Source organism: Molothrus aeneus, chromosome 3 (assembly GCF_037042795.1).
Source record: "Molothrus aeneus isolate 106 chromosome 3, BPBGC_Maene_1.0, whole genome shotgun sequence".
Taxonomy (NCBI): domain Eukaryota; kingdom Metazoa; phylum Chordata; class Aves; order Passeriformes; family Icteridae; genus Molothrus; species Molothrus aeneus.
Genome location: NC_089648.1, coordinates 960,933 through 985,404, shown reverse-complemented (window position 1 = coordinate 985,404; position 24,472 = coordinate 960,933). Strand labels below are relative to the sequence as shown.

The 24,472-nt window shown below is 49.7% G+C and overlaps 1 protein-coding gene across 3 annotated transcripts in view; it reads right to left on the bottom strand.

Annotated features, from left to right (window-relative positions):
* The window catches only part of PAK5 (p21 (RAC1) activated kinase 5), a 195,835-nt gene that overhangs the window by 4,754 nt on the left and 166,609 nt on the right, over positions 1-24,472 (bottom strand). For all 3 annotated transcript variants that reach the window (XM_066546009.1, XM_066546007.1, XM_066546008.1), the window contains exons 3-7: positions 13,102-13,899; positions 7,443-7,922; positions 5,123-5,256; positions 3,314-3,440; positions 929-1,054 (exon numbers count right to left, since the gene is read on the bottom strand). In XM_066546009.1, coding sequence (XP_066402106.1) covers positions 929-1,054; positions 3,314-3,440; positions 5,123-5,256; positions 7,443-7,922; positions 13,102-13,899 — 1,665 coding nt within the window. The remainder of the gene's footprint in view (positions 1-928; positions 1,055-3,313; positions 3,441-5,122; positions 5,257-7,442; positions 7,923-13,101; positions 13,900-24,472) is intronic.

Genomic DNA, 24,472 nt, shown 5'->3' with positions numbered 1-24,472 from the left:
TCTGGAGTGTCCTGTGCTCACCTCAGTGCCACAGGGAGCTGGGAATCCCCTCTGGAGTGTCCTGTGCTCACCTCAGTGCCACAGGGAGCTGGGAATCCCCTCTGGAGTGTCCTGTGCCCAGCTCAGTGCCACAGGGAGCTGGGATAACCCCTCTGGAGTGTCCTGTGCCCAGCTCAGTGCCACAGGGAGCTGGGAATCCCCTCTGGAGTGTCCTGTGCTCACCTCAGTGCCACAGGGAGCTGGGAATCCCCTCTGGAGTGTCCTGTGCTCATCTCAGTGCCACAGGGAGCTGGGAATCCCCTCTGGAGTGTCCTGTGCTCACCTCAGTGCCACAGGGAGCTGGGAATCCCCTCTGGAGTGTCCTGTGCTCACCTCAGTGCCACAGGGAGCTGGGATAACCCCTCTGGAGTGTCCTGTGCTCACCTCAGTGCCACAGGGAGCTGGGAATCCCCTCTGGAGTGTCCTGTGCTCATCTCAGTGGCACAGGGAGCTGGGATAACCCCTCTGGAGTGTCCTGTGCCCAGCTCAGTGCCACAGGGAGCTGGGATAACCCCTCTGGAGTGTCCTGTGCCCAGCTCAGTGCCACAGGGAGCTGGGAATCCCCTCTGGAGTGTCCTGTGCTCACCTCAGTGTCACAGGGAGCTGGGAATCCCCTCTGGAGTGTCCTGTGCCCAGCTCAGTGCCACAGGGAGCTGGGAATCCCCTCTGGAGTGTCCTGTGCCCAGCTCAGTGCCACAGGGAGCTGGGATAACCCCTCTGGAGTGCCCTGTGCCCAGCTCAGTGCCACAGGGAGCTGGGAATCCCCTCTGGAGTGTCCTGTGCTCACCTCAGTGCCACAGGGAGCTGGGATAACCCCTCTGGAGTGTCCTGTGCTCACCTCAGTGCCACAGGGAGCTGGGATAACCCCTCTGGAGTGCCCTGTGCTCACCTCAGTGCCGTAGGGCAGGCGGGATATCACCTCTGGTGCCATCCAATAGGGTGTCCCAACCAGGGACTTCCTCCTGGGGACCTCCTTTGACACTTGGGCACAGAACCCAAAGTCAGACAATTTTATCTGTGAAAAGAAGAAGAAAAAGCCCCTCCTGAGTAACAGGACAGCAGCCCAGCTCTGGAGGAGGGGCTGGGATGGGAGCCCAGCCTGGGGAACACACAGCTCATTAAAATGAAGGGGAGATGGAGGAGGGTGGCACTGGTGCTCATTCCTGATGTCATCTGTCACAGCCCATTGCCTCTCCACCAGCAAAGGATGGGGAGGTGATAGATGGCTTATAACATTTAAAAATAAAGGAAAACAAAATATTCCAAACAGAGCTCCCATGCTTGTAGTTATATACACGTGATACCCAGTAATACACATATTCCAAGTGACACCCACCCCACTCCTTTGCATCACCCACAGAAAATAAACCCCTTCCAAGGGTCTGCCAGGCCCAGGACTCCCACTGTGGGTGTCACTGAAGGAGCTGCCATCTCTGGGCAGCAGGAGAGCAGAGCTGGAGGAGGCAGGGAAGGGTACAGGACTCCTTGCCAAAGAGTGAACCTGTTCCCTTTGCTGGCAGCTCGGGAATCAGTGCTGTCCTTGAGCAGCTGTGCCAGTGACCTGAAATAGAAATTATGGGATACACGAGCACTCCCGAGAGCAGCTCCTGCTGCATCATGTGCCTGGCTCACACTTTTATGACTGTTTTTTTTAACAACAAAAATTATGGAAAATTATCACCTCCCCCTCTCTGTCGCTGTACAATGCCAAGGTGAAAGTTCCACAACAAGCTGGTCTGAGGGTTGGTGGCATCACCCCCTTCCAGAAACAGCTTGATCCTTAAGGCTAAAATCTTTTCTTTTACCCCTCCAAGTACTTACTTGGAGGCCTGGAAGCTCTCCAAGGGATGTTCCTGGACATTTTCCTGACCTCCATCACTGCCCAGTCCAATGGTGACCCATGGCCCAGGTCCCCAGGCTGTGTATCCCATCAAGTACTCCATGTCTGGGGATACAGAGGGAGCCCAAACAGCCCCAGGACAGCTGGAGTGGGAAGCTGCATAAATCCCTGCATTGTGTACACTTATTGTCAGCACTCACTTTTGGATTCAGCACAGACATTACTTTTTTAAAAAGATATGGATATTATTTTTAACAGAATTATGAAATGATTGTTGGTATTTCTAAAACAAAGCCAATAATAGCCAAGTGCTCCACGCTAAATGTATTTTTCAGTTTACAGGATGAAGAATGGAAGAAATAATGCATATTTTGGAAGCAGAGCCCAATCTTCTTTTGTAGGAGCACAAGAGGTTTTGCATATCTATTGCTCATTGGAGTACATAAAAGATGAGGATTTTCTAAAAAAAGATAATTGCACAACACAGCCATGAAGAAATCTGCAATGCAGATAATAAGGACTGGAGTAATGAGTATAATGAGGCACTGTATGCAGATCCTGAGGACAGATCAGATGTTATTCCAGCAACATGAACTGAAATCACAACTGAACAACTCCTGCACACGTGGGATTGGCTTTCCTTGACAGGATTAAGAGGAGCAGCCTGTGGCTGCTGCAGGAAGGAAATCCCTCTCCCTTGGTGAGTGAGCATCAAATTGGACAGGCCAGCCTTTGGCTACCGAGTCAGACCAGGCCTGGGGAGCCAAGAGCTTCACCTGGGGAAGGGGAAGGTCTGGATCTGCTGCCAAACCAAAGCTCTTGGGCTCAGTCCAACCCTCAGGTCTTGCCTTGGACAGGTGTGTAAGGCCAGTGGAGCAACCCTAATTTTTTTGTGTGCAAACCACGTTTTGTTTAGTGAGCAAGCCTTGTGCAGCATTCTGTCCCCTTCTCCCCCTGCTCATTAACAAAACAAAGGCACAGCAAGTAACGTACATGGAAGTATGGGACAGATTTTATCAAGCATCTTAAAAGTGTGAAAGCTACTCTTACCATCTGGGGAGGATTTCAGCAGTAATGCAGATTATTTCCTATTTGCATAGATTGAAGCTGGCCTCCCAGCCAGCTTGGGGAAGCAGAGCACATGTACTGAAACTGCTGAGTAAATGATAACTAAGTGTGGTAAAAAGAAAGTGCTTTTGAAAGGCATCTGTAGACCCAAAGAGAGGTCTCCCATCACCAGATCATCATCTCTACTGGCACTGCCTCTGAGGCTCCAATTCCTCGGCAGGACTCTGCCTGCAGCACAGATGCCAATCACCGGTGAGGCCAGGCCCGTGTTTCTCGGGTTCAGCTTCTCCCCCGAGTCATTCCCACCCCTCTGGGGCTCCCGCCGTGGCAGTGCCGCGGCCAGGCCGTGGCGCAGCGCAGGCTCACCCTGCCGTCGCTGGTGAGCAGGATGGAGTCGCTCTTGATGTCGCGGTGGATGACGCCCTGGTGGTGCAGGTAGGACAGGGCGCGCAGCACGGACACGCACACCGTGGCGATCTGCTCCTCGTTCATCCTGCAACGACGGCACACACACACACACACACAGAGCTCAGCCTGGGCAGGGGACCGGCACCGCCTCCAGCACAGCCCTGGCCGGGAGATCTGCCTGCAGCACCTCTGGGCCATCTCTGCTCCTGGTTCTGCGAGCTGAGCGAGCTCTGCAGCGAGCTCTGCATTACTGTCAACAGCCAGGTGTGCCGTGTGCTGGGCTCTCGGGGAAAGCACAGAAATCTCCCTCTGGGAAATCACAGAAATGCCTTATTTACAGTAAGCTCGCTGCTTGCCAAGCAGGCTTCGCTACTGGGATGGGAACAGGTGTGGAATAAATATGAGGAAAAGCACCCTTAATTGTGTAGGCAAAACATCAGGCCCTGGGTTGTAGCTCTTTGAGAGCACTTTCATGCTTTCTTATAAAAATATTCTGGGTATTTCAGCAGAAAAACAAACAAGAGTCCTCATTTCTGTGCACAGCTGAAAAACCCCATTCTGGGGTCATTCTCTGAGCTACAGTGCAATGCCTGGGATGGGCTGGGCACCCTGGTGCCACTGTCCCATCCCTGATGTCCCCAGCATCTCTTTTACACGAGCAGAAGAACACCTGTGGAGATTTCTGCTTTAATTTGTGTGCCATTTGCAGTATTTTAGCAGGATCTTTGAGGGAAGGTCATGCAATGTAAAAAAAACCAAAACACCCAACAGATTAAGAAAAGACTGTTTTGAGTTAAAAATAGATGACAGCTCTTAAGATGTGGTGTCCTGGGAACATCTGTTTGCTGTCAAACTTCTGTCAGAAACATCCAAGATAGAGCTTTTAATAGTTTGGCAAATACTTGCAATACTGTGATTTATTTCAGCACATAAGCTAAGGTAACACTCAAAAGTAAAACACCTGCGTTCTAACTCTTGGTAGGATCTAAGAGCACCATTTAACTAGGAGAGAACACAAATTTTCTCATTTACAATTCCCTGCTTTTGTTCTTGCTCCCCTAAATATTCTCCCACTAGTTTGGTGTGGAAATTCTAATTTTCTTTCATTCAAGAAGAAATTAAATAAAGAATCCCTCTTCCCTGTCTCATTTTATCCAGCTTATCAGAAGCAGATGAGCAAAGAGCAGGTGGAAAGAGGGCTGTAAAATCTAATGTCTCCCCTCAGAAGAGGCAGAGCAGTTCCATACACTGCAGCTCTTGTGCTGGCTAATTTCCTACTTTAAAGGTGGGATATTAACTGAAATATGGGAATGTGCTCCACCATAAGCACAAAATATTCTGACATAAAAATACTTTTCCCCTTATATTTTGGGCTTGGTTTGCAGATAACCTTTGTGAGGAGAAATCACCCTTAGAGCAGACGTGGTTATGACAGCAACCCCAACAATACAGATCACCAAACAGGGAAAAGAACTTTTTTTTTTTTTTTTTCCGTTTTGTAATGGATAAGAGCTGTGTTGGTGCTAAACCACCTCCCAAAGTGTAGCAGATCCCCACCAGGCCCTCCCAGGTGTTTCTTTCCCTTTGGTTCAGCAAATGTTGCTGCTCCCAGGAGTTCACCTGCACCTCTGGTTACTGATGGAGGCACAGCGAGCATGCTAGGAATGGGTTCAGTTCCAGGACACATAAAATGCATGGTCTCTGTTCTCTAAGTGTTCCTGTGTGTGTTCTGTGCAGTTTGCTGTCTGTGTGCCCAGCCCAGCCCACCTGGTGTGAGTGACGATGTCGGTCAGGGCGCCGCCCTCCAGGAACTCCATCACCACCCAGAGCTCGTCCCCCACCAGGTAACTGTTGTACATGTCCACCACGTTCTCGTGGTGGTAATCCCTCATGATCACCACCTGCAGGGGCACAAAGGGACAGCTGCCAGTGCCACAGGCTCCAGTGACGCTTGTTGAGACCTTTGTCACCGGTGCTGAGGGAAGGATCTGCAATGAATCGCATCCTCCCTCATCCTTACGCCAGCGCATGAACAACATCAGAATATGTGCATAAAAACATCAATCCTTGTAAATGCATCAGGGGGAAAAAAGAATCTCTAGTTGATAGAGTATAAACAGTAGATAATTTATTTCAGCCTGCAGGAACAGACCTGTTTATTTAATTGTTTTTTTATTGCCAATTGCTTTCAGTACAACAGATTCTTTTTTTGACCTGATCAATCCCTCAACACATCAAAGTCATTTTTATCACGTAGTGAATGGTACTTTGCATAGATTTCCAACAGAATGCTGGAGTAAGGCCCAAGAGAACTCACTCAAAGAGACTTTTAAAAGGCTTACTACTGCTTTTTGTGTACTCTGAGTTTGAGACATGGGAGAAATACCAACAAGAAATTCTCAAGAGATCAAACAACAAAAAACTTCACTGGCAACTTAAGAAAAATCAGAGAACTTTGGTAAAAGGTTTTGTGCAACACTGAATCCATGTAAAACACTTCTCAAAGCCCATTAACTTGGCCCATTCATCTTGGCAAACCTATAAGCTTTTCATTAGATTTTAAGTTCAATTTTAAGTTACTCAAAAATTCCGAAAAGAGAGAATAGAAAACACATAGAAAGGGTCACACAGAGCCACCAAGCCCTGGGTTCCAGCACAGCTCAGAAAGTCCAAGGAAAAGCTGAATACCCCTTGGCCTTGCTGGGCCCTTCCCCTGGTGGGACCTGCAGCCATTTGGCCACTGTGGGGCTGGGCAGGGCTCCAGGGGCAGGTGTGGAGGAAGCTCTGTCCTCAGAGTGCCAGGGATGCCAGGTAGCAGGGCACTGCCCTGCCAGGGCAAGGCCAGACCTGCCCCCGCCCCCACACAATGCAGAACTGGCACCACAGTGCGGGCAGCCCAGCCAGGACAGTGCCCATGACCTCAGGGGACTGAGGGTGCCAGAGTGGCAAGCACGAGAGAGAGAGAGAACAGCCAGGCAAGGCTCCACCACAGACAGACAGAGGGACTCCATCCCTGCTGCAAGAGATTTTCAGATGGCACGAGTGACTGGAGCGTGGCAGGGAAGCAGCTTGGTGCTGCACAGCATGCAGGACCTGCTTCAAGCTGTCACTGCTCAAGGGATGCTCAGTTAGAGCCAGCACAGCCTCCAGCAGAGGCAAAGCCAAGCCCAAATAACAGCACAGTCCTGCACTGTGTAAAGAAGAACAAGGGGAAGTTTGCTGTTTAATATTGTAATTAAAAAATGGGATGTTTTAAAGAATCCAGTCTGTCATGTGCTGAGGGAAGACACACAGTGTATAGGAAACAAAATATAGAATTACAAGGTTCATTCTCACAGGAGGCTTCCTTGGGAGTGTTTTTGGTATTGATCAGATATTTACAAGTGATCTCAAAAAGGGAGCAGTGAACACACCCCACCAGATGCTTTAAGGGAGTAAGAAGTTAAAAAAAGGAGAAACTCTTCAAGTTGCAGAAGGTACTCTCAAGCCCCAAATAAACTGGGTGAAAAAATGGCAAATGAAAACCAGTGCTCTGAAATTTAAAATAACATACAGAGGGAAAACAGTCTCACATAAGCAGCTGTGGGCTCTGAGCTGGCTGCAAGCACTCAGGAGAGGAGTTGTGGGAATTAGCACAGATAGTTCCATGGAAAAGGACTCACAGCTCTTAGTACCATCCAGAAAGCACAGGGAGCGTTGATGGTTAGGAGAGGAAGGAGGGAGGAAACAAACAGCACGTGTATGCCAGAAATACAGCACACACACCTTGGAATAGCCTGGTTAGTTTGGATCCTCCCTCCTGGAATAATCAACTGTGCCAGGAGACAGAAAAGGCAGCAGGGCCATGTCTGAGCAGCTGACACACTGCACGGACCAGCTGATACATCTCTCAGCTGTTTCCTGGGACAGCACCAGAGGTTTCAAGCCTGGAGGAGAAGTGGCTGAGTTGAAACTGGAATGGCTACACAATATTTATACAAGCACAGACGTGTGTGGGACTCCTCACCTCGTTTGGAAAGGTATGAATGTGGCTCCTCGTGTCTCCTGCTGAACCCAAAAAGCCCAAGGCACCCCCAAGGCCCCGTACCTCATTGAAGAGCAGCTCCCTCCTCTGCTGCTTCCTGAGGTCCATCTTCTTGACAGCCACCTGCTTGCCCGAGTGGCGCTCGGTGGCGATGCACACGATGCCCGTGGAGCCCTCGCCGATCTTGAGGAAGCTGTCCAGGTACTCGCGGGGGTCCCCGGGGCTCACCACCAGCTGCAGGGCGGCGCGGAACTGCTCGTGGGACACCCTGGAGGGCGCCTGCTCCGAGCAGGAGCCCCAGCTGGGCGGGGGGTACGCGCCCGGCGCCAGGCTGGGGGAGCCGGGGTACGAGCCCGGGGACGCGTACGGGGAGCCGGGCTGCTGCAGGTGGGGAGCCTTGTGGTACAGCAGGGGGTACTGGTAGCTGCTGCTCGGGTAGCTGCCCTTGCTCTGGCTCTGAGGTAGCTTGGCTGGGCCCCGGGGGTAGGTGTCCGAGCCACAGAGCGGCGGGCTCACCACCAGCTGCGCTCGGTCATAATCCACCTGCAAGGCACACACACCGACACTCAGGCTGGGAACAGCTCCTTCCTTCCTCCCTGCCCTGCCCCTCCATCCGTCTCCAGCCCCCTGGAGGGCCCAGCAGAGCTGGCACAGCGTGCTGCCACACTGCACCCCCCTGCTCAGCACAGCACTGCTGCCCAGGCTGGGCAGGGATTTCCACACCATGGAGGGCTGCAGTGCCCTCAGCACACACAGGACATCTCCTCTGCACCCCCGGTCTGTTCTTCTGTCCAGGTACCTGTTTGGGCATTCCAGAGTCTTTGCTGAATCACAGAATGGCCTGCACTGGAAGGGATCTATGCTTAAAAAAGTCTATCTGCTCTGCATCTGCAGTGCCCTGCAGGCTCTGTGGGCCATTTCCTGCAAGACTCCATCCCTGTCACATCCATAAAACTCGCCCTCTGGCAAACTTCAATCTGTGTCTTACCAGTACCTGCATTTTGATTCTCAGCTCTTAGCCTCGTCTTAGGTTTTTCTACAGCAATTCAGGGATAACCCAACCCATTCCTGTGGAGATGGTGGTACCCTAAAATCCCTGTCATCTCCTGTCTTGCCATGCTGCCAGCTGTTGTCTGAGTGACTGCTTACGTGAGTTTGATGAGGAGCCTAATTCAATTCACCATTTCTTAAATCATTTTCCACAGCGACACACTACTTAACTGCAGTGTCACAAAACTGCTAATTTTCATCTGAAATCAGAGAAAATCGCAAAGGAAATTATCCCAATGGGAAGCCTGGTTCATTTGTAGGTTCCTTTCTATTTTTTGTATTTTCCAAGCTTCTCTAAGCTTCTTATATTGAAGGCTAATGAATACTCCACATTTACAAACTTAATGGTTTGCTTGCTTCCATCCTAACTAAAACCCCCCCAAAAGATGTAGAACAAAAAAAAAAAAAACCTATCCAAAAATTATATTTTTTTCCTCTGGAAAAGAACATCTTCAAATTTACAATGTGTGACTCCTGACAATGTGTGGAGCATCTCGGGGCAGGGGGGCGGTTTGACACAGGCTCATCATGTAGCACAATTACAAATAATTATGGCAATGAGTTCATTTAATCAATCAATTTCAGTGGCAGTGCACAGGGATGGACAGAGCAGCAAACTCTACACAGCTCACGGCTGCTACTATTACTGCTGGCTGCCGGCCAGGAGTCCCTGATCCATGTTAGTTAAATGCACATTAATCTGAATTTGGCAGTGTAATCAAGGACCCAACTGAACTGTGAAATTGAATTCTGCGGTGGAACATCATTTGACCATTTTATGCTAAGACTGCAAAAAAAAAAAGGAAAAAAGAAAAAGAAAAAAAAAAAAATCTGCCGCAGCATCAATTTATCAGCGCGGGCTCTGCACCGCGAGGAGGAGCCTGGGGCTGGAGGCGCCTCCAGAGCAATTCTCTGCTGGCCTTTCCCAGCTCCCTGTGAGCCACCAGGGCTGCTGGGCCTGCCTTCACTCCCCCAGGGCTTTGGGGGGAAGGGGGAATGCCCTGCAGAGGGGCTGCCCAGAGGCTTCCCTGGGGAGGGCTGGAGTCTGCCTCCTGCAGGGCTGACAGCCACCCACCCACCCTGCATCAGGAGCACCCAGCAGCAGCAGCAGGGCTGTGCAGTCACCTCCCAGCCTGCTGGGGGAGCTGAGGCAGAAACCCACCCCACTACAGCATCATTTCCCTTACTCCAGCAGGCAGGGATGGCCATCAAACAGAAGGGAGTCAGACACATGAATTTCATGAAGGACATTACATCTGCCAAACTAATTAACGCAGAGAAGTGCTCAGATGGTTTGGTGGAGGGAGGGGAACTCAATCTAACCCTGTCCTATATATCAGTGTATGTAGGGACAAATAATTTATTGCTTTGGCTGTAAATACACCATTTTCTTTATAACCACTGAGATAGGGAAAACCTGGTCTAGAAATTCAAGCTGGATAAATCCACGCTAATGAATTATTTGAGGCTTCACCCATGTCAGGTATTTCTGAGTATGCCCCAGGCTTAACACACTGGCCAAAGAATATTCTGCAGTAGAATTTTAGAATGAACATTCAGGGGTTCAGTGTGCTTGCTAAGAGTTTTCAGAGCCTTTCTGAGGCTAGCATTGCTGCACAATGTAAACCCACTTCCTGAATCCCAAGAAATAAGTCAGGAGCTACAATGGGTAAGTTACTGAAGCTCTCCTCTAAGGCTGTGTCCTGACACAGTGCTCCACATCACAGCAAAATGAACGCACTTTACTCCACCAATCATTCCATTTCTGCTGCTGAATGCAGCCCCTACTGAATGGAAGTTCTTTAAATGCTACAAAGGAAAGAAGAAAGCAGTCCTGCACTCCTTCCAGATCAGGTCAAAGGAGCAGCCAAAGCTCTGGCACAACATTCATCATGGCACAGTGGCATCCCCCACACCTGCACCGTCTGCCAGGGGGAAGGTGCAGAAGGGATGGTCTGTGACCCACACTGAGACCACAAAGGCAAAGGTCTGGCTCTGGTGCTTTGCTGGGCAAAGCCCCAGGACTGCCTGCTCCACACACAGAGGTGGCAGGCACCACTCACACACAGCTGCTGGCTGGGAATGGGAATAGAGGGGAAAAGGGGGGGGTTTCTGACAGCGAAGGCTTGGCCCTGCCTTTGCCAGGCTGGAAATGTGCCCGTGGTACAGAGGGACACAGGGGACCAGGTGAGACACCTCTGCTGCATTACAGCAGCAAAGGGGGAGCAGACATCGTGGGCCCTTGAAAGAGGGACAGGAGAGGGGCCCAGAGAGCTCCTCCTGGAAAGTGGCAGGGGAAGGAGCTTTGAAGTAATAGGGCTTGGTGCAGAAGTTAGGAGGGCTGCCTGTGATGAAGAGGAGGGTAAAAACCCCATGCAGAACAGAGTGGCCAAAGAGAAGCCAACAATGAACCCGATATTGTGAGACAATACTGAGGTACTGAGGGACACCAGCTCTGTGTGGGGAGGGTGACACAGCAGACTCTGCAGCTCCATGCAGGTGTCCTGGAGCCAGTCTGCAGGACAGGAGAGCAGGAGGCTGACACGGGGGTGGCTCAAAGGGAGGCAAATCCGAGCCTCTGGCTTCCTACACCTCCATGGTTCCACTGCACAGCAGTGGCCAAGCCCAGGGCAGGGCAAGTCCTCTGATGTAACAACTCTGAAATCCCTGATGATGAAACAGGGCACACATTTGACTGGTCTGACATCTCTTACCTGCAAATAATACTGAAGTAAATCTGCTTTTCACATTCACAAGCCAAAATGAACATCCTTGTTACAGGCACTTTGATGCCACACATTTGTGCCTGCAGACTTTTTCACTTACTTTTTCACCTCTTCTAATTATACTTTAAACCCAATCTCATTTGTAAAATATCTGATTTGAGATCTGACTCTCATTTAGTAAGCTCATTTGATGAACCATTATTTTACTAATGCCTCCTTGAAAAGAAGATTCTTCAGCAATCATCCAAGACAAGAAACTCCTATTCACCTGCAGGAGCTGTGGACAGGTTTGGGAATTGAACTGCTGCATTTAACAGTGAATCATCAAGTTTCAATACACCAAGGCTGTAGGAGTGGTTTTGATGCTCTGAGGAGAGGAACAGCTCACAATGAATCTTGCACAGAGGCATATATTTTTTTAAAGGAAAGTTGTTACTGCATTTTAATGGGGTATTTTTCAAAGTGCTGGAATCCTATAGTAAACACCCGTGTCTTCTGCCCTACTGATTGGTGTAAAACTGGCAGAAGCAGGTGCTACAGGGTCTCTGCATTTCTGGATTTGCCCTCCTCTTTTCTAAACTCTGACAAAATGACTGCTCTCAGTAAAGGAAATGGCAGCTAACCCAGCCCAGATTTTCCTCCCAGCTTCCAGAATCCACACTGAATGCCTCACTGGTGTAACTACCACACACACTCCTCCCACCACACCCTGAGCTTTGGAAAGGCACCTAAAGAGACCTGGTGACTTTTCTGCTGCCCCCAGAGTTTGTCCTGAAGCTCCAAAGCCTGGCTCTGTGCTCCAGTGCAAAGAGGGACAAAAACTGCATTGCTCACCCTTTCCCATGGGCACTGCTGCACCACGGTAATGGCAAAGCAGCCAGACCTAGGGAGGCACAAGACTGGCACAGCTCCAAGCCAGGGATGTCAGGGATCTGCAGACCTGGCACTGCAGCAGGACACAGCCAGTAAGCAAATGCACTGCCCAGCTATCATCAGAGACAAGAACACATCTCACCACCGACAGTCACCCACCTCAGCATGTGAAAAGTCACAGCAACCCCAGACTTGGAAAAATGATCATCACAGTGCCCGTTGCTAGGGGAACTCAGTGATGTTCAGAGCAAACTACACTGAAAAGGCATCTCTTACACAGCATTAGATGCTTAAGAAGGTCATCATGGTTATGCTACTAGAGGTGTGAGAAAAGCACTCTGAACTGAGCAAGTGGTCACAGCACACTGCTGCAAGCAGGGCTGGAGAGCTTGTGCAGGTAACACACTTCATGTGGCAGAGCAGGGACAGATCTGTGGAGAGGAGCAGCCTCTACATAACATGGCTGAAATGCTTTCTTGCATATCAACCCTTTTTTTAAACTACATCTAAAATGTCTTGGGTCAGGTCAGCTGCTTTGACTTCATTTCAATGCTTAAAAACAATGCAGAAGGGACTAAGCCCCTGCTCTCATGAGCAGTGAGGAGCTCATAAACCTTGTAACATAAAGATGGCATAAATACAGCATAAATACTGAGATTTCAGCCTTGCACAGTAACAATTCAAACACAGAAGTATCTGATACACAAACCAGACCAGTGTCTCACCTCCTGCTATAGATCTGCTCAGGTGTAGGAACTCCTGAAGCTACAAAAAACTGCCAAAGAACTTGCATTTACTGGGAATTTCAAATAAAATCCCCAGAAGATGGGCACTCCAAACCTGCCTTTCAATAAGAATCTCAAACCCAGTGGTCCTTGACATCCATTTCCAAACACCCAGGTACAGTGGGGGGGTTTCCAAGGCTGCCAAGGAGCAGCCCCACAACTCTGGGGGGTGTTCCCAGCCCCGTTTGGCACGGTGTGCCCACGCACGGCTCCTTGCCCTCGCTCCTGGCCCTGGCCCTGTGCACAGGCTGATCCCTGCCCTGGAGCAGTCCCTGGCAGCTGGGTTACCTTGGGCACGCCTGCTGCGGTCTCGGACAGGCGGGGGTAGGTGTAGGAGCTGTAGGAATGTCCCTGCTGGTGAGCCTTGAAGGCGCTGGCTGCGTAGGGCATGGCCGGCTCCTGCAGGCCCGAGCCCGACCTGGATCTCTGCCTCATGGCCGGCTGGGGGCTCGCGGGGTCCACGTAGGAGGACTTGGGCCTCTTGTCAATGTCCTCCCTGGCGAGGCCGTGTCCCCAGTCAGGGTCCCCGTAGTCCAGCCTGTCCCTGGGGCCCTCGCTCTGCAGCGAGGCCCGGGACGGGGCGTAGGGGAAGGAATCCCGGTAGTCCAGGGAGGAGCCGCTGGGCACCCGCTGGTACTCCAGCCTCAGGCCCCCGTACTCCAGCGCCTTGGGCTTGCTCTCCAGGTGTGCCTGGTAATCCGGGAGGAACCGGGACAGCTCTGACTGCAGGGGGGTCACTTCTGAGTAGTAGAAGTCGCGGGCAGTGACCTTGAGCAGGTGCCCGTTGTGCCTGGCGGCCAGGCTGCCCTGGCAGTAGCGGTCCCACTCGTCCCCGCACAGGGCCCTGTCCCGGAGCCGGTCCGCGCCGCTCTCGGCCGTGCTGTCCGACTCGCTCGAGTACTGCGAGCACACGATGTAGCCATTCTCCTCCTGGGGCCGGGGCACGTGGTTGGCACTGCCCTGGTGGTGGCTGGGAGGGCTCTCCTTCCGCAGGGAGTTGGAGCGGGTCACCGAGATGTTGTCAAACTCCTCCAGCAGCCCGTTGATCGAAGCGTCCTTTCGAGGCTTGTTCCCCCGAACAATGGTCTGCCAACACAAAATGGCTTTGGTCAAATACTGGCTTTTGTTTCGTATTTCACCAAAAAAACACCAAAAAGAAGAAAGTCGGTATTCACCCAGGACTACCCATAGCAATGTCTTATGGTCTTCATCACATATCTCATTGCTTAAACAAAAACCTCAATAAATAATTACAGTAGGACGTGAAGAAATGTTTAAATACAGTGCAGATCACAAGCTGGGATTTGGCATGCAACCCCAAGACACTCTCAAAAAGCCCAATTTCAGAGGTGGGTGTTCAGCAGCCAACAATAGAGACATCCAAACTCACTACTTATTTTCCATTTGTTCTTATTCAGTTGTCTGCATCAAGCAACACTGGTGGGCTGAGTCGGATTTTCAGGGCATGGATAAGCTAAATCAGAGTCATGGAGGGGTCACTTCCATGTGCTACTTTAACAAACTGCTGGAATGAAAAGTAGCATACAGTTAAGCAGGCACTGAATTTTCCTAGTTTTTTCTTTTTTTCCAAAACAGGATGTTCCTGAGCAGCAGAATCCCACTGAGGACTGCCTCTTAGTTAACTTAGCATAAAAGACACTTGGGAAAGAGGGAAAAAGTTAACTCTATCTCCTTGTAACACATAGCATCCAGCAAGCCAGGGTGCACAACCATGGCTCTGGGACACCCATATCAGGGATGCCAAGTGCTGGCACAGTTTGTGTCCCACTATTGCCAAGCCCTCCACAGATCCCATCCCACTCCTTTATGCCCAAAACACTGCTGCTCCTGCTGGGTTGGGAGGTGAGCAGTGTGTGGTTACAGCTCTCCTTCAGGAAATATTTCATTTTTTAGCCAGTACCTCCTGAGGGCTGTAACATGTGGCTGCATCCATTTCTCACCTGGGCCCTGCCATTGAGCACCACTGCAGGCTTACAAACACCTGACCAGAATAAGATGTACAGATTGGTGGCCAGGGCCATAAATCAGCCAGGCTCCACTGAAAACACATTTACTTCTTTGCTGATTTACTTTGGCTAAATATCTCTGGCTGCATCTTACTTAACTCACTGAGCTTTTCAACAGAGTCACTGTGGTCACCCCAAGGAGATTCCCCTCTCTGGAAGTGCTGCACACTGAGCCTGGTGAATCAGGAACCAAGCAGGCGTGGCAGATGCTGAATGTGGAACACTGGACACCAACCACAGCATTCCAGACCCAGCCTGGTCACTCTGCACTTGTTCTAAGCATAGTGAGACTGCTCAATTCCTGCTTGACAGCGCTCAGGGATTCAAACTTTGTCTAAAAAAGCATTCAATCACTAGCAAGATCGCAAAATTAACAGGAATGCACTGCTTTGTCTCCCAGCAAAAGGCAGCTGAGAACAGGCAGGTGAGAAGCAAAGCAGTCCTGACCTCACGCTGCCTCCTGCTCTGATTTATGTCTATAATTCCTTGCCTAGTTTGCTATTTTGAAGCCCGTGGCACTGAAACAATAGGACAGCAAAAATAAGAGACAGCAAATAGATCACTCCTTTCACCTCCAAAGCCATTCAGCAGGATGAGAGGGATTGCTTTAATTCTGCTCCAGCCTCTTAGGCAGGATGGCTGCACGATCATTCAGATTTAATTATCACATAATAAAGCAGCAACATTCGACAATGAAATGCTTATAATTGAAAACAAGATTGAAACAGCCGACTGCCACCCCTGTGCAGGGCCTGCCCAGGAGGGAAGTGCCCATTTCACACCTCCAGGGGACCTGCCCAAAGGAGAGCTCCCCCGGGTGTGCCCAGGAGCCACAGGGAGCCCCTGGAGCAGAGGGAAGAGGAGCTGCCCCTCTGCTCCTCCAGGCACGCTCTGCTGTCTGCATTTCCAGACACCCTCTGAAGGAAGCTTTAGAAGAATGCAGCTGAGTGTTTCTGTTAGTGAATTCACTGGTGACAAATCCCTGCAGTTTGGGGATTTTCTGCAGACAGGTGCGTGCGTGGGAGTAACCTTTTCGATTATGGGGATTTAAAAATAGCACTAATAGTAAAATGATCTTACAGGAAATTCTGGTTTAAAAAGAAAAAAAAGCATTTGCCACTGAAGCCTCAGCCTGGTGAAGCTGTCCTGGACAGCTCTGGGACCTCAGTGCTGTCTCATCCTGACTGGTGAAGTGAAGGGGATTAAGAACTAAACCCCATCTCTTTCATCCCAGCATTTTAAGGATGATCACTGGCAAACAGTGACTTGCAAGTGCGATGGCTGCAATTCCTATTGGCTTCAGATTATTTTCCATAAGAAAATGAAAATGGCCAGCACAAAGGAAGGATAAAACTTACCTGTTCCAGAGGCACACTTTCTGAATAGTCAGTGCTTTGTTACTATGAATAACAATTATTATCAATTGTGATACTTAATTATTTCTAACAGCAACAACAATAATATTTCTATTTGCTTTGGCTTGTTTTTAAATTTTGCATTTCTCTTATATGGAAGGCCAGACTTGGTGAGATGCCCCCAGGCTCAATCAGGCAGCCTACACCAGCTTGATCTTTTCCAAGGAAATATCCAGCACCATTCTTATCAAAAGAACTGTAGTGTCCATGGAGAAGAAAATTTGGGAAGTGTTTCACCAAGACCCTGTGAAATACTCTATATTGTCAAGTGGTTTGCTATCTGAATAGAACTTTAAATGTTTATACACAATTCTGAAGTACATTGTTTAACTCCCAGGTGGGAGAACCATTTTCTAGACTGAAAAAACAAATTAATATCCTGAAGAAGGTATTGGTGTAAAGGAGTAATTAAAGTAATTGTTCTGTAAGAATGAGCAGAGTATCAAAATAAAAAAAACTAAATCAAGTAAGATGTTATAAAGAATAAAACATATGTTGCACCATGTTAGCTTGTCCTGGAGTGATTTACTAGAGAGAAAGAGTGTGCTGGGCTTGCCAGCACCCACAGCTTTCCTGGGAAGCACAGGATTTGCAGAAAGAAGCCTGAGATTGGGAGCTGCCATGAGCATGGCCCAAATTCCCAAACCTGAAAGCCCAATGTTAGTGCCAGGCCCACAGGGAGTAGCCAGGCTCCAAGGAATGACTTTGGGGGAAAAGCTGGACTGATGACGTGGGGTCTTGGTTTGGGATTGTGGATCTGGGCACTGGATCAGTGAGCACAGGGAAAACCTCATGGGATATATATCCAATGACGGGAGTCACAGATGATGGGAAATCTGAGCTCTAATTAAAAAGCAAAACAAAAACCTTGAAAGAAAATGTAACAGGAAAGGGCCATCATGGAAAGAGATATAATGGTAATTAGTGTCATAGAACTAGACTAGTTTTTCTCATTTTAATGGCTTTATAAACTGAAAAAAATATGAGGAGGAGGGGACTCTGTATTCTGGATATATTTACAGAGATTGTTTTCTGAACTTTTTTTACCCACTTACTGGTCTTTGCATTTTTATACATTATATATATATTTATGATATATTTATTTATTTTATTATATATTTTTATACTTATGGAATTTTCAGGGCTGCTGCAGGCAAAGCAGATAAAAGCAAAGTATCCCTTGCCAAGCTCGATGGGCCCAGATTTCCGAGGCCTTTGTTGTGCCTGCTGAGATCCTGCAATGAAGTGTGCACAGCGCCTTTCCTGGCTGGAAAAGTGGGACTGAGCCCCTCAGCTCCCCCAGGGCTCATACCCACAGCGCTCATCAAGGGCAGCTCAGGAGGGATGGATGCTCCCACGGATGGAGGAGTGCCAGGGATCTCCTGCTGCCATTTCCCTTGGGACAGATGAGCAGTGCCATGGCTGACTCTCACAGTTAAATGCAAATATCATGCATGCACGTTAGGAGAAGTTCTCTAGATTTACAGTTGTGTTTTACCCCCTTGTGCTGTTATCAGTGGTGCCCTGGGTTTGGGACATTTGGGAGGGTGGGACTGTCACTATGGCAGTACCTGAGCTCCAATCAAGGTGTCAGGCAGTGATCTCCAGCACTGGGCAGTGAAAAAGGAGTCGGTGGACAGAACTTTGGGAGAGCCAAAAAGTTAAAAGGTGAAACCTCCGTTGTGTGGGTGAGCACATGGTGGGAAGGCTCCTCTGCTCCCAGTGCCATAATCTTTTCTCTATTCAGTCATCTGATGTATTTTTGATAGGGTTTAATAAACCTTTCTGAATGTCTGGGAGTGAGCAGCATCTCCCACCCTGGTCCGTTCCTGGTGCGGGGAGTCAGGAACGCCTGTGGGGTGCAGGGCCCGTGCCTGGGGCTGGGCCCAGCTCCCTGTGTGTCCCTGGTGACAGCAGCCATCCCTCACGGGGCTCTGCAGCGCCTGTGCTGCCCTGATAAGCTGTAATGGATCTGCCTGGCACCGAGGCTGTCCTGCCTGGCCTCCAGCAGCAGATGAGAAACAGCCCCTGTGCTCAAATACTGTATTAACCTTGACAATAATGAAGTGGGTAATTAACTGTTGTGCCCTAATGCGACCCTGCATTTATTGTCTTTAGAACTACTATACTTTACACACTCTTTGAGAATATATCATCCTTTGTGCTCCTGGAGCTGGGTTTTCTGCAGTCAATGAGGGTTCTAAATCTCTGTGTGTGCAGGGTGAAAAAAAAGGGAATTTAAAGGAAAGGTCGCCCTTATGAACAGCCAAGCTAAACTCTGATTTTGCCTCTAGCTAGCTTCTCCCCTCATCTGCATTATACATAAACTAAAAGCACAGCCTATGCTGAAAATAATTTTTTTTGTTCTTAAGAAAAGGTGCATAAAGCACAAATGGTCAGAATAATCTAATTCTAAGTGATGGATGTATTGGTAATTTATTTTCTTGTGTTGCAAGACATCTCAAAGTACTTGAAGCTGTGTTCATGACACCACATTTTACTCCCAGTGTGAACAAATGTGAAGAGAAATGCTCCCAGCAGCATGTGAAGAGAAAACTGATCCTTGTCATCACTAAGAAGGAAAACTCCAGCTTTCCCTCTGAGTAACACAGTTTCACAGCTGCAGCCATGCAATATTCACTTGGGGACAAATTCCAACCTCTGAGCTGCTTTCCCAAATGACAGTGTCAGAATTATCCTCCCAATCCTTCCACATTCCAGTGAATTCTTAATTACACTCAAATGGGCAAGCTGCATCAAAAGGACTGGAAAAGATTCCTACACCTCCATCCTCTAAGTGGGAAGTTCAGGGCACTTGTGGCACACAGATTAGCCTGCAGAGAAGCCTTTTGGACAGGAACTCATCAGCTAGATGGTGAGAAATGATGCTGGATGGGATAGGAGGCAATTCATCACTCTGCACCCTCCAGCAGTGTCCTGTGGGAGCTGCTCCACTTCTGATCTACAGCCTGTCTACAGAAACAGCTATTACTCAGAGTGAGTCTCAAGGAATACACAACAGACAGCACAGTATGTCAGAGCATCCCTTCCTGAAGCCTGTAATTTAGAGCCTGGTGTACACCTGGAAGCCTTGGAGTTTATATCACTTCTGTTATGAATTCCTTCCCAATCTAGAAATTCTCATTCTCCCCATAAAAACAGTATTAGAAAACAGGAATCATTTTGGCATCCCACAGCTCCCTCCTTGGGGAAGGCTCTCTGCAGATTGCAGTGGTGTTGGGCCAGGATTTTGGGTCTCTGCTCCCTGGACCACACCTGCACCTTACCCCACAGGGTCACCTGCCCAAACCAGGGGCATGAGATGGTGTCACCTGTCCCCTGCCATGGAGTGTCCCAGCATGTGAGCCATGACCCCTCCTCCTGAACTGCTCTGATCCCTTTCCAGGAGATCCATAAATCCCTGCTTGGGACAGCTCTCAAACAGGACCTTTCCTGGGCACAGGAGGAACCAGAGAAATGCAAACCCCAGTCAAATCCAGCCAAACCAGCCTTTAGAGGGCAGAATTCCCCAGACAGAGCCCATGGGTGCTGCAGGATGTGCCATCACCTGGGCTGGCCCCAAATCCCAGCCTCCAAACCAAGGTACAGCTTGAGAGCAGCCTAACATGCTTAACAGCACCACTGCCAGCTGCTTAAAATTCTTCAAAAGCAAAATAATGGAAAGCTATACAAAAGGGCTCACCAAAGCAGCACTGTGTAATTTCCACCCTGCACAGCAGTTTAAAAGTTGGTTTCCATAACAACAAGAGCAATGTTTCATTAGAATCACATTCCCTGGTAATTCCTTTGACATCTTAAAATACAGCAACTTTAACACAGGGCTTTGTTTAAAACACCACTAAATTATCTACATTCTGCTAACTTTTCCTTATTTTTTTTATTAAAGACACAAAAATGCTTGTTATATGTAATTTGAAATGCTATTAGAGAATTTTTAAAGTTTAAAATAATTATTCTGGGCCTACTTGAAATGTATCTGATCTGTGCAATTTTATATGTCATATACACACACAAATCTCTCAGACACACAGCAAATGGGTGAAATGTGACTTAAAAGTTTTAATTTGAAAGAGAAAGTGTCTGTATTGCTGATTCAGTGATACACAAAGTGTCTGTAATACTGATCAGTATTTCTGATGGGTTCAGTAACTTCAGGGAGAGGAGTGGAGAAATCTCAAACCAAACAATTTCTGTTTCATAGGACTTAGGACCCTCCAAAATTTTCTTTTATCCAGACATGGAAAGGAAAAGAAAAATGTCCCACACAATTATGCTGCATTTCCATAAGGCTGGTGGCAATGGTTCCAGCACAGCAGTGCACTAAGGGCACAGGGCACAGGACACGAAGCAAGGGCTGCTGGCAATCCTGGTGCCTCCTTCAGCTCTGGCATCATCAGTGTCACAGGGCAGCACATCACAAAATGCATCCCAAACCAGGAATGAACTGACCCTGCTGCCTATCTGAGCTGGGTGCAAGCATCCCCAGGGAAACTGCAGGGAGCTGGGACAGCAAGGGGAGCCTCCAGGGGCCTGGGGCTACCCCAGAGGATGCAGAGTTCTCTGCAGCCACACCACAATTATCATCAACCTTAATGTGCAGCAGCCAGCCATCCTTACCTCTAATATCTGCTGTCTAGACCGTTACTTTTCCAGGTAGTGTGAGCTAAAAAAAACCCACTTTTCTCAACAAAGGCATGAGAAATGGCAAGAATTAAACACCACTTCCCCACCAGCTCCCCAGATAGTGCAGCTCTGAGAGCCCACTGCTACACTGCCCAGTGCTGGCACGGAGGCACCAGTGCCACTGTTTTCAGGGCACAGAGTCAGTGCCCTCCTTGCCCCCGTGGCTGGGGCTGGGAGCTGTGGGCACAGCACTGTGTGGGCCCTCCCAGGGCTGACAGCATCCAGAAGGAGCCTTCCCCAAGCAATGTGCATGCCACGCTCCCAGACTGCGCGGGCAGGGCACAGCGGGGCTGGGCTGCCCTGCCTAGGGAGGGTGGTGTGAGAGCAGCAGTGCCCACATGTACCCCTTGGCACAGGGCACTGCACAGGGCAATGCAGCAGCCCCAGCAGCCCCCGTTGGGAGCCGAGCAGAGGCACAGCCTGCATTCCCAGACTCACACTGCAGCACAAACCCTCTCTGCAGCCAGCATGGAATTCCCTGCCTGAGGCTCCCCTCTGCCCTCCACATGCCCATTAACAAATGCAAGGTTGATGGAGCATTAACCCAATTAATGATCCCTGTGCTTTTCTCCCTCAGTGAAAGATTTTTCTGGCTGCAGTCTGATTGAGCTTTCTGAAATATTTAAGTCAATTCCGGTGTGATAACATTTTACACTCAGGAAGTAATTGCCTTCATCTGGCAGCTCTGACAGAGGGGCACTTGCTCAGGAGGGCAGAGGCTCCTGGGTCACCCCACTGTGGTCGGGGTCATCTCCGACCAATTAAAATGAGAATTTTGACAGTCTGTCAATTTAGAAGAAACAATTAGAACCGTATTGCCACAGCAAAGGAAGCTTCATATACAGCAGGTGCTTGAAGACAAAGTCAACATTTCTGTTTCTGAGAATGTGGGGCTGCCCTGAGGAGCTCCTGGTGCTCTGCAGGCCATGGCAGAGGGCTGTCAATGACTCTCCCACCCCATAAATCATCAGGCAGAGGCAGGGAGGGGAAGAAGGTGCTGGTGAGTGCAAGGTGCCCCAGCCCCAGCCCTGCAGGTGGATGGGGCTCACCGCCCACGGGCCCTGCAATCCCAGCCCTGTGAATTTGGGGTCAGCACCCCAGGAAGGGCAGGCTGGTGTGTGCACAGCACTGCCCAGGGCGCAGGGAGGGCACTGCCAAGGTGCAGCAGGAGAAATCACCCTGCACCAGCAATGTGCCAAGACATGCCTCAGTCCCATGGCCTTAAAACAGCCAGAAAGTTTCAAGGTTCTTCCTAATACACTAAAATTGTGCATTCCTGGCCACACACATGCAAGGAGCTCTTTTTAATCTGACTGATGTCTCTGACTACTTTGGACTCCTTCATTCTCTCCTGAAAGCTCACTTCTTGATTTCAGGGAATCCAGGAATTTGTGTTGGCAAAATAAAAACACAAACCAATTTCATCTGCATTGCAAATGGCAGCATTCTTTCTTCCAAGGAAATATATTCCTTTTCAAGGACACTCTCAAATGGAAAATGCAGCCACAGGAATGTCCTAGGGAAGCAGGACTGACTCCCACGGAGTGGTTTTCATCTGCAAACATGGACATGAAGCAAAAAGTGCTCCTGTGCAGAAATCTGATGCTTAGGTCAAATTTACAAGGCAGGTGAGGCAAAAGACACGAGGAGCTTCCTCAGCTGACATCTGAATTATTCCCTGTTGTGAAGGAGAAGTGCAAATCAAACACCTTCTTGATGGGAACAGGTGAGGCAGGAGATTCAGAGCAGCAGAGGTGGGGCCAGCCCACCACAATCTCAGGTGCACAAGGCACTGCTCCAGCTCTTCAGGCTGGTCTCAGTGTGGCTGCATTTGCTGGGCTGTGTCGCCCCCAAGTGCACGCAGGGCTGGGCACAGATCCGAGCTGCCAGGCTCAGTGACAGATCTGCCTGGCATGGAGCTGATCCTGCCCTGCCTGGCATGGAGCTGATCCTGCCCTGCCCTGCCCTGCCCTGCCTGGCATGGAGCTGATCCTGCCCTGCCCTGCCTGGCACGGAGCTGATCCTGCCCTGCCCTGCCTGGCATGGAGCTGATCCTGCCCTGCCCTGCCAGGCTCAGTGACTGCCCTGCCTGGCATGGAGCTGATCCTCCTGCCCTGCCTGGCATGGAGCTGATCCTCCTGCCCTGCCCTGCCTGGCATGGAGCTGATCCTCCTGCCCTGCCCTGCCTGGCACGGAGCTGATCCTCCTGCCCTGCCCTGCCAGGCTCAGTGACTGCCCTGCCTGGCACAGAGCTGATCCTGCCCCTGCCCTGCCCTGCCAGGCTCAGTGACTGCCCTGCCTGGCATGGAGCTGATCCTGCCCTGCCCTGCCAGGCTCAGTGACTGCCCTGCCTGGCATGGAGCTGATCCTGCCCTGCCCTGCCAGGCTCAGTGACTGCCCTGCCTGGCACGGAGCTGATCCTCCTGCCCTGCCCTGCCAGGCTCAGTGACTGCCCTGCCTGGCACGGAGCTGATCCTGCCCTGCCCTGCCCTGCCTGGCACGGAGCTGATCCTGCCCCTGCCCTGCCAGGCAGCTCCCCAAGGCAGGGAAAAGGAGAAGGGTGAAATGGGGCTGCTTCCCCCATGGGCTGTGCCATGGCAGTCAGACCTCCCCTCCTGCTCCAGAGCCTTTCCCCAGGCTGGTTGATGAAAACCCCCGTGTTTAAACCAGATTTCTACACCTGTCTATCCCATGCTCCTGGAAAGGGCTGCTTCACAGGGAAGGATAACCCTGGCAATAAAGATCTTCACGTGCACTCTGATCTGTGAGAATCATTAACTGCAAACTAGGACACAGATACCAATTACTGCTCTGCTCAGACTACAAAACTATAACATTCAGTAAAATTCACAATCTTATGCTATCCTTTTAACTGTGTGATCCTGATAACTAACTACTAATGCCTGCTGGATCTCAGCAATTAAAAAGCAGAAATGCTCACCCTAAATACTTCTCTTTCATTCACTTTTCTCTCTCCAAAGATCTGTATCTGAAATGCCCTTTTTTACCTGGTGCACACACACAGTTCATCCCACAGACAACAGAAAAAGCATTTAAAAGTCTCTGCAGGCAAGTCAGTGTTGTTCCCTGGTCATACACAGCACTTGTCTGGTGTAATTGGATCCTGCATGAAGGGGAAGACAAGAAAGAATGCTCAGCAAAGCACTTTCAAATTCCTAGAGAGCCACCAAAGCCCAGATCTAATCATGTCAGAGCAGGAGACTGAAAAGAGCACATTTATACCTGCAGCTCTGGCTCCACAGGTGTCAGCTGCTTGGCAACATGTTTTCCCCTCTGATCCTATGACTCTATTGAACCAAACTCTGCTGGGATTGAATAAATGTGGCTGTTTGGTTATAATCCTAGAATCACAGAAAGGTTTGGATTGGAGGGACAATAAACATTTCTATTACATGGAACATGGTTCAGTGGGACTGTAATATGTCTGGTTTCTGTCCTGGACTACAAGGGCTCACACCAAGCTCCCCAGCAGAGCCAGGGACAAGTGAGGGA